Source organism: Hippocampus zosterae, chromosome 2 (assembly GCF_025434085.1).
Source record: "Hippocampus zosterae strain Florida chromosome 2, ASM2543408v3, whole genome shotgun sequence".
In the NCBI taxonomy this organism is placed as follows: Eukaryota; Metazoa; Chordata; class Actinopteri; order Syngnathiformes; family Syngnathidae; genus Hippocampus; species Hippocampus zosterae.
Window position 1 is genome coordinate 37,747,271 of NC_067452.1, and position 9,896 is coordinate 37,757,166.

Consider the following 9,896-nt stretch of genomic DNA (forward strand, 5'->3'; position numbering starts at 1 on the left):
CACTTGGGGTTCGTAGAAGGAAAAAAAAACATTGATATTAAAACAAACTTGATCAGAATTTCGATCATGTGGAATTCATGGGACATGTGCAGGCCAATAAGTTTCTCATACAGTTTTAATCCTCACAATATTCGATTTTTTTGTTGTTTACTAGACATGACACATTAAAAAAATTCTCATTCATTTCAGTCCTCAATGTTCTGCCAGTTACGCATTTGTGAACTATTGTTGGGTTACACTCGAACAGGTTTGATCCTCTTCTGGTTTATTCATGTCATGTTTTAACGTGTAATCATATTCTATATTTATAAGTGAAAACATATATTCTCTGTAGGTCACGGTATTATTTTTACAATTCACCCTTGCAGTAGTTTGGCCATTTTATCTATTTGTCAATATTGTTGAGGCGGATTTTAAAACATGTTTGCTCCCAGTCACTCTTATTTTATTCTCAACAAAATGTGTTGTGTTGTTGTTCTTGTGTAAAATTGCGGTAATGTTGCAATTAATGATATTTGGAAGATTGTATGATATTCGCTGACTCTTATTATATGCTTAACTCTCATTTTTTGAATATGCATGTGTATTTTATTTATGTGCACGTAAACAGCAAAACAATATCAGAAAATAACCTGTAACACTGGAAGAAATTGGTGGTCTGAAAACTAATATGGGTTAATTAAAAAAAGAAAATACGTCACACCTCATGCATCCGTGATAATGTTCATATTCAGTATACAAACCAAAAAAACTAAATAAATGAATAAAAATAAACATGGTATATTCAGGACACAGAAGAAAAGAAATTGTAGGAATGTCAATATCAATTAAAATATGAGATGATTCGCACATTGCAGCAACATTTTTTTTCCCTGTCCGCATTGCACATATTGTTCGTGATTGGGCATTTTACTCGAAACGCAGGACACATTTGTGTGTGCCACAACTTGCATAAGGAGCGAGGAAAATCGCAGGAACGCCCCTGTGTCTTTTCAGTTTCAATTTTCCACTTTGGATTGATAAAAGGGGGAAACCCTGGGAAATCCTTGGCTGGCAACTGGTCCCTAAACTAAACAATAAGACGCTTGAGGTCGCGACCATGGGGGATTTGTGTGGCGAAACAGAAAAAAAAAAGATTCCTAAATTCAAGACCGATCCAAAGGGATGCTGATATGAGTGTCGATGGATGGGCGATTTGGATGTGCTGTGCGAGCTTTTTTTTTTTTTTGTCTGCGAGTCATCGTTTAAAAATAACTGGAGGGGTTGGTTGACAGAAAAGCTCATTATAGTGATAGATCCAACAAATCGAATATAATAACCGAGTTAAATACGACTCATATTTCACGGCGCGTGACAGTAAGTTGCTTGTACATGCGAGTGTCTTTATTTTTCCTTTTGCGCGTGCAGATTCCGTCCCACGCAGAGGAAGCGTTGTTTGGCGAAGACATGCACGCACGCAAGAGCCGCATGCTGCTTTCTTTTCATTCAAATGCCGCTCAAGTGTGCGTTCCAAGTAAATGGCAGATGTTTTGCAATTCAAGGCGCATCAATAGCCATGCGCTTTAGTGTTGAACAATGGCAGCCCATCACTCCACACCCTCTCCCTTTTTTTTCCCTCCCTCTTGTCTTTCACTCGAGGCGCGCACAAAGGCTTCATCCTCCAGCGAGTTATAAAGTTACTTGGCAGTCAGTTCATTTAAGGGCCTTGAGAGAACCTTAAGCGATGTTAATGTGCACCTCTGCTCTTTTCTTGCGCTCACCCCCGCACACACAGGCCAACAGTAGCCATTGTGCGCCCAAAGCAAAGGAAGAACCTTTTAAATAACCCGAGGGGCAGTCCATAGAAATTCATGGTTCCCCTTCCTGTTTAATCTTTCATCAGAGCTGCTGTCGCGTGGCTTCCCCCCCCCCCCCCCCCCCCCCAAATCCCTTCTCTATATTTGTAACATATTGTATATATTTTTAAAACTCCACTGCATGCACCTGTTGGTGTCTACCTGGTCCCGTTTTGTGCACTTGTTGCTCACCACAAAAGCGCTTTGGTCACACCAGCCGCAGACACAAGTGCACCTGAAAAGAAGGCGGCAAATCGATTTGCTCCGCTCTCGCTGTGCCAAATCGTGGGCCAGCCCTTCTCTGCGTGTTTTAAGACACGCAGGCCGCGTCTAAGCGGGAAGCTCCGTCGACGCACGCAAGCGTGAGAAGAAAAGAAAGAGCAGACCGTGAAATCCTCGTGACAATGGATTTCACTGTGGACAGACACATGGTGCTTGTGTAGCCGATGGATGGATGGATGAAAAAAACTGCGCCAAGCATCTTGCGAGTAACTTGTGGCGATCCTTGACTAAAATTGATTTAAGTATAGTAAATCAAAGTTGAAACTACTGTATACTACATCACTTGTAAATACGGTGGTACCTCTACTTACGAAATTAATGTATTCTGGAAGAAATTCCTGAACTATAAAATTTTGTAAATAGAGATGCGTAATCGCAGCTCCGACTTCCCTGAACGCAACATACTGTAATATCTTTCTTGTATTTTGTGTGACGTCATAGGGAGGGGAGGAGCCAGGTTGGGAGAATATTGGCTGTCCCCCGCTCCCCCCCAAAAAAAATCGGATATAAATGTTTTCTCAAGCATAAAGATGCATCGAAATATGTAACAAATACATGTTGCAATTCGATTATTGCACAATCAATGAGAGTTGTGCATCATGTACATGTGGTTAAAGGACACTTTGATTCTCTCCTCTTTTATCTCAAACCGCTTCAAACAACAAAGCGAGTGACGGAAAAGTGGTTAGGACTGCACGACTGTCCGTGTTTTATGTTATGTGTTGTGTTTATTATTTTACTTTATGTTAACTGTTTTGTAAAGCGCTTTGTTACAGCTGCCGCTGTTGTGAAAGCGCTATATAAATCAGCATGTATTGTATTGTATTGTATGTAAAAAAAAAAAAAAAGAATAAAAATGGTGGTCAGTTAACTTTTAAGAGCCTCCTCATCGTTTTTCCCCCTCTTTAGTTCATGTTCTCTCTCAGAAGTGTTTTTTGCCTGGCGTTTTGTAAAGAACCGATCCAAGGACGTTTGCTTTTAACAATCTTTTGAAAATGTCCAAGGCAAACGTCAGCATAGTGAGCCATCACCCGACTACACGTGATCACTTTTTTTCTGAGTGATTCACATTTCTTTAAAACTATCGAAACGCCTCATGGCCCAGAGGGGCGAATGGCGAGGAAGTTGCATAGACACAAATCTATCTATTAATTTATCGGAGAGAAGGATGCTCGCAGTCGCTGATACTATTCACCATTTTTAATAAACAAAATAAGTAATAAACACACGCATTCAAAGGAGTTGCTGTTAGCCACAACTCACGCTCATGCGCTCCTCACTCAGACTAACTACCGGAGCCAATATTCTCCCAACCTGGCCCCTCCCCTCCCCATGACGTCACACAAAATACAAGAAACAGATATTACAGTATGTTGCGTTCAGGGAAGTCGGAGCTGCGACTAGCACACCATACTGTACTTTTACCGTTCGTATTTTGACATTTCTTTCGGAACAAGAGGCGATATTTCCCTCTTGAGGCGTTCTGTAACTTGAAAATTACGTATGAAGAGACGTTCGTGAGTAGAGGCGCCACTGTACTCTTATTTTTTGGGGTTTTTTTTTTTTTGCTTTTGTAGCTATCATACTCCAAAATATTCCATGTTTAGAAAAATAAATAACCCTTAAGAATCGCAGCTGTCCCTTGAGCTCAATGAGACATGTAAACGCAACCTCCGCATTGGAGTGTGGATTATATAGACCCTTTGTCTTAACCATTGACTTGCAAATGCGTCCGTTTGCTCTCCATGAAGAGCATCGTTTATTGCCGTAATAGCGTAATTGCCTCACTAATTGTCGCAAACAAGTCCGCCAATAGTCCGATTCTTACATTGGGCACTGCTCCATGACAAAGGGTTCACGTACGACCCGAGGCTCAAAGAGAGCTGCATGTGTCCTTTTCATAAACATAGCCTTAAATTGTCGTGTAATGGCACACCCATTCTCACTTGCAATTCGAACACAAGGTTCGCATTGCGCCATTCTTATGCGGGGAGAAGATGACACGGAGACTTTGAAGTGGGGTGCAGGGGAACCCTTTTGACATCTTGGCCGCGTCCCTTCAACTTCCCTGCATGTGATCTGAAATCGAGACACTTCATTCTCTTTTGTTCCGCTGAAGGAGAGGCAACACTAATTGGAATTAGAGCGACTAATAAGCGCGGCCGTGTCTCTTCTGTGACTCTGAGGAACCTCGCCACGGTGCCGTTTTCAAAGCAAGCGTGAAAACGTCCCTAATGTGACGTGGAGAGGGGGACAAAGGACACCACAGAGCTGCCCTGGTGCGCGGCAACTCCGCCAGATTTCTTCCCGATTACGCGCATCGCTGTTGCATTAACTTTGTGTCCCGCAATGATTCGGTGGATTTTACGCAATTAGTGTTGAGGGGTTTTATTGTGTGTATGTGTGATCGTTTTTTGACTCGTTGTCGGACACGCGCCTATTTCCATAGCTGTGACGTGACGTGACAATATAGTCATCCGAATGCGATTGGCGGCCATGGACTTGACATGGTGTCGGCATTTCTTCAGAGAAATAAATGTAGCCGAGTCTCTGGAAAAACTAGATTGGACATAAAATAATTTTTATGTGGGCTTTATTCCCGACTGAACAATGAGAAATTGTACAGCTTTAAGATGAAAGTCTGAGATGTAAACTTGGCTCTTAAAGTGACAGTGCTACATTTGTTAAACAAGGAAGTCTTCACTAGGGAAATACACTGCATATGTTCCCGCGCGTTTTGATCTAGTGTGGCTCTTAAAGTGACAGTGCTACATTTCTAAGTAAGGTTCACCTGGTTACATAAAGAACGTCTGACGTATTTGTAGCCGACCAGAGCGAAATGACTATTCAAAACAAGCTTGTAACGTGAAAATACGCGGCTAGAAAATATTTGAGAAGTGTTTCTGTTATTAATGACACAAGTCATTATGGCATTTAACTGACGCTTTAATAGCATGAAACGTAACTCACGGTAACGATGGCAAGCCGCACCTTGCCTCTTGGGTTATACCATTTTAACTAGCCCGGGGGGGGGGGGGGGGGATAGTCCCCAAACAAGAAGCGCCTCATAGAAAATAAATTAATTTTCAGAAGGATTATGTTGACATGAATAATTATTCAAGTGTTTTACCAAGAGTAACGTGGATGTTTTTAACACAAATTGACATCCAAAAATTTACAATGACGGTGTTCACTTGTACTGATTTGGGCCCAAGTCGGCATTTCTATTTTCAAATGCTCCTTTTTTTGACGTACGTAAAAGATGCGCAATGGGCCGCAAGTGAAGTCGACTTTCCCAAGCCAGCTTTCCTTTCAGGGAGCAGTGTGGATAATCGCGAGGCGGAGGACCGAGGACAAGGGGCGGCCCACAATTCTCCTCGGTGCCCCCCCCCCCCCCCCCCCCCCCATCCCCCACACCTCAACCTCCTCCGAGCAGCCTGGCGTCAAGACAAAAAGTCATGAAACTCAGTAGCCGATGAATAGCAGAGTTCGCTTGGCCAAAGTCGGCTTTGTAATAGTTTAATGCAAACTATTTCCCGCGCAGCCATAAATATTGTCTCAAAACGGTCGTGTCATGCGAGCACATCGCCATCCGTGGCGGCACGTCGAAAATTACCACGGTGCTGCCTTCGACCTGCTGGCGTGAAACTCCAAAATAAAAGCGTCAATGCACGACTAAGCAGAACCAGAATCGTGGCCAATGATGTTTCACTTTCGGAGTTTCACTCTTTTGTTTAACACCACCAAGCCTTTGCTCCTTTTCAATGCCGCGTGTTGATTAAGTGGACTTTTTAATATTTCGAATAGGTTAAAAAAAAGTCCACTTAAAAAGTCCACCACCAAAACAAAACTACAAGAAATTGTTCCCAATGGAAACACCGTAAGGTACAAGTTTCAAACTCAAGGCCCCGGGGCCAGATCAGGCCCGCCAAATCATTTTATGTGGCCCTCGAAAGCAAATCAAAAATGTCAACTTTCATGATGCTTGCTAAAATCACTACCAAAATTTCATTTGAAATAAATAAGGGTGATCCTATCAGCATCTTCGTGTGACCAAACCCCTCATTACAGTAACTTAAATAATAGGTGAAATAAACCATTATTCTTGACTTATTAATAGGGGTTCACAGTCATAACGGCCCTCCAAATGGAAACTGTAACTAAAATCTGGCTCGGGACAAAAATGAGTTTGACACCCCTGCTGTAAGGCTTTACTAGGAAGAAGATAACATTTAAATCCTGGCCCTTTACAATTGGCTATTGGCCACTTTGCTCAATCCGAAACATGCACATTTCTCCTATACCCGAAAAGGACAAACTTTTCTGTTGAATTTCCATTTTACTTTGACAAGCGGATGGCCCCAAAAAATGTAACGAGGTGAAAAGTCTAAAAAAAGTAGATCTGCATCAAGATTATTTTATTTTGTGCAATAATGTGACTAAATAAACTTGAATAAATTCAATTCAACACCCCCCCCCCCAAAAAAAGGAACAAAAAGATGCCTTGTTGTGTTGGTATGTGCTTGTTGTTGGCTGCCAAATGACAGCAGTGCTTGGTCATTTAAGCGTTTTAGGGGATGGGGGGGCTCTTTGCATTGAGATGTTAAGTGGGTGTGTCTATATAAACCCGTGCGTGGTCCACTTTCGCTTTTTGGCTGTTGTGAGGGAAAGAAATTCGCTTCGTGAGAGAGGGAGAGAGAGAAAAAAAAGGGAGTGAGGAAAAAAAACAGAATGGTGGCTACTATTGACTGTGCGGACAAGTCCGACTCAATCACGGCAAGTAAGGTACGTCTAAAGAAAAAAAACGTTGTGACGGTATTTATGAAGACAGAGTTCAGTGAAATGCATTTATGATGTTGTCTCAATTATCCAGGTCTCTAAACCATTGATGGAGAAGAAACGAAGGGCCCGGATTAACAAGTGTTTGGACCAGTTGAAATGCCTTCTGGAGAGCCACTATAGTAGCACTGTAAGCATAAACGAATTCATCCAGCTCTCGTTTAGTAAACAGCCATTGTGCAGTACAAACGTTCAAAATACTCAAAAGATTTTATCATCACGATTGAAAAAAAAAAAATCTTCAACCCTGTTTATTGTTTTTGATATTCAGGCAAATGTACAATGGCCTACCCTTCAAACTAATAACTCATTTCTAATTCTCTCTCTGTATAATTAATTATATTGTTAAAATGAGACTAATAATGGAAAAATTATAATAAAAGACATCGTAAAGGCCACAATATCGTTTACAATTTTTAATCGTCATGCACGTTTCCCTGAAATGTATTGAAAGACGTGCGTTTTGACTGTAACGAATTCGATTTTGCTTGCACACGCAGATTCGAAAGCGCAAACTGGAGAAGGCGGACATCTTGGAGCTCACCGTGAGACATTTGAAGCACCTTCAGAAAATCTCTCCCACCTGTAAGTCTTCACACATCCACTTCCACTTTTGCCCCCGTGTAAACCTGACTGACGCACATTGTTCTTGTTCGCAGCTCCCTCCACACGTGGGGAACTTTCCGATTACCAGAAAGGCTACCACAGCTGTCTGGCTAACTTTCAACACTATTTGCTGATGGCTGACACGGTGAATGACCAACAGCGCCTCAAGATAGCGCCCTTGAGCTGCAAACCGCTGCACATCTGCAGGACCACGGACAGCGATGTAGTCCACGCGGAAACGCGAGAAACGGCTTGGAGAGCACAGAACGACAAGGCGATCTCTCCAAGGACCCACGACGCGTCTCATTTTCACTCAAGTGAAGACACCACCCAGAAACTGTCCACGCGGTTTGGACCGGTCGCTGCTCCGACCACAGAAGCCCTGAATAAACGAACCACTGTCAAAAAACTTCACCCCAAAAGTCCCAGTGAAGTTGGCAGCCCTCGTCACAATATGTGGAGACCTTGGTAGGGACACTGAAAGCTTCGCCTTTTTATAGAAACGTTGTGAGCTTCTATTTTCTGAATAAAAATGACAATAATAAGACTCCGTTCTTGCATACTGCAATATCGTCAATGGCATGTACACCGTTCGCCCAAAGATAGCTATCAATGACATTGGTCAATTTTTATTGTTACTTTTTTTTACAGTGTTCAGCCTATACGCTAAATGAAATACGTAGGTTAGCCTTTTGATTAGCAGTTAAAATGACTACATCAACCCGGAAGGAAGCAAAAAACAAACAAACGTAGGTTAGCCTGACGATTAGCGGTTAAAATGACGACATCAACCCGGAAGCAAGCAAGAAAAAAATAAAACTAACCGAGTTTAGCTTGATGATGAGCGGTTAAAATGACGACATCAACCCGGAAGCAAGCAAAAAACAAAACAAACCAAAATAAATCAAATTGTAGCGTGCATGAGACTGTATGAAAAATGAATTTCCTTCAGATCAGACTGGACACACTGGAGCGCATTATAAGAGGCCAGACGTGCTCTGGACCCGGCACGGAAGCCACACAACACATTGCTCACTGGTGCCCAAATTCCCGCTTTTCTGTCCATGATCGACTTATTTTCATCGAGCACAAAATGTTACATTTGCGAAAGTTGTTTTGGAATGTTATGATTCAACCTCTGGAAAGGTGACGATTTATCAATTTAAAAGTTAACCTAGCAGAGGATGGTTTCGATCCATCGACCTCTGGGTTATGGGCCCAGCACGCTTCCGCTGCGCCACTCTGCTGATGCAACACAAGTAGTCTGTTGTTTACGTGTTGAATATACCATGCCTGCTCTACTGCATGATTACCATACTGGACGTGTAATGCATCGTATCCGGTTTGTATTACATCAAACGGAATCAAAATTAAATTCATTGTATTTCAGTGCAGAAAGGGTTCTTTTTGGCAGCACCTCTGACTGTTCAATCGCCTCCATTTTCACAAGTGATGTGTCGGTCGCGAATGAGCCGGTACAAAGAGTTTTGAAGTGAACGGTGAGCGGTTTTTGTCGAAAAAAACAACCATTTATAGTAAGGCAATTTTAGCCCAAAAAACGCTTTTAGACGAAAAAAACACGACCGTGTATAGTAAGGAGTTTTTAGACGAAAAAAAAACGACCATGTATAGTAAGATGTTTATAGACGGAAAAAAACGACCATGTATAGTAAGGCGTTTTTAGACGAAAAAAACGACCATGTATAGTAAGGCGTTTTTAGACGAAAAAAAAGACCATGTATAGTAAGGCGTTTTTAGACGAAAAAAAACGACCATGTATAGTAAGGCGTTTTTAGACGAAAAAAACGATCATGTATATGTAAGATGTTTTTAGACGAAAAAAACACGACCATGTATAGTAAGGCGTTTTTAGATGGAAAAAAACGATCATGTATAGTAAGGCATTTTTAGACGAAAAAAACGACCATGTATAGTAAGATGTTTTTAGACGGAAAAAAACGACCATGTATAGTAAGGCGTTTTTAGATGAAAAAAAAGACAGTGTATAGTAAAATGTTTTTAGACGAAAAAAAAACGACCATGTATAGTAAGGCATTTTTAGACGAAAAAAATGACCATGTATAGTAAGATGTTTTTAGACGGAAAAAACGACCATGTATAGTAAGGCGTTTTTAGACGGAAAAAAAGACCCTGTATAGTAAGGCGTTTTTAGACGGAAAAAAACGACCATGTATAGTAAGGCATTTTTAGACGAAAAAAACGACCATGTATATGTAAGATGTTTTTAGACGAAAAAAACACGACCATGTATAGTAAGGCGTTTTTAGACGAAAAAAAGACCATGGTTTTTTTCCGTCTAAAAACGCCTTACTA

General features: G+C 41.5%; 1 protein-coding gene across 1 annotated transcript; it reads left to right on the forward strand.

The window, feature by feature from the left end:
• Positions 1 to 6,679: 6,679 nt before the first annotated feature.
• her3 (hairy-related 3) lies at positions 6,680 to 8,109 on the forward strand. The gene is made up of 4 exons (XM_052059323.1): positions 6,680 to 6,902; positions 6,991 to 7,086; positions 7,457 to 7,541; positions 7,616 to 8,109. The coding sequence occupies exons 1-4, from the start codon at positions 6,849 to 6,851 to the stop codon at positions 8,032 to 8,034; spliced, it is 654 nt and encodes a 217-aa protein (XP_051915283.1). The 5' UTR covers positions 6,680 to 6,848; the 3' UTR covers positions 8,035 to 8,109.
• The last annotated feature ends 1,787 nt before the right edge of the window (positions 8,110 to 9,896 follow it).

What these genes read in the sequence shown, in the direction of transcription:
- her3 (XM_052059323.1), top strand. Translation starts at nt 6,849, where the DNA reads ATGGTGGCTACTATTGACTGTGCGGACAAGTCCGACTCAATCACGGCA. An exon ending in ACTCAATCACGGCAAGTAAG is followed by an intron (nt 6,903 to 6,990) that starts GTACGTCTAAAG and finishes TCAATTATCCAG; the next exon opens with GTCTCTAAACCATTGATGGA. An exon ending in TCAGAAAATCTCTCCCACCT is followed by an intron (nt 7,542 to 7,615) that starts GTAAGTCTTCAC and finishes TCTTGTTCGCAG; the next exon opens with CTCCCTCCACACGTGGGGAA.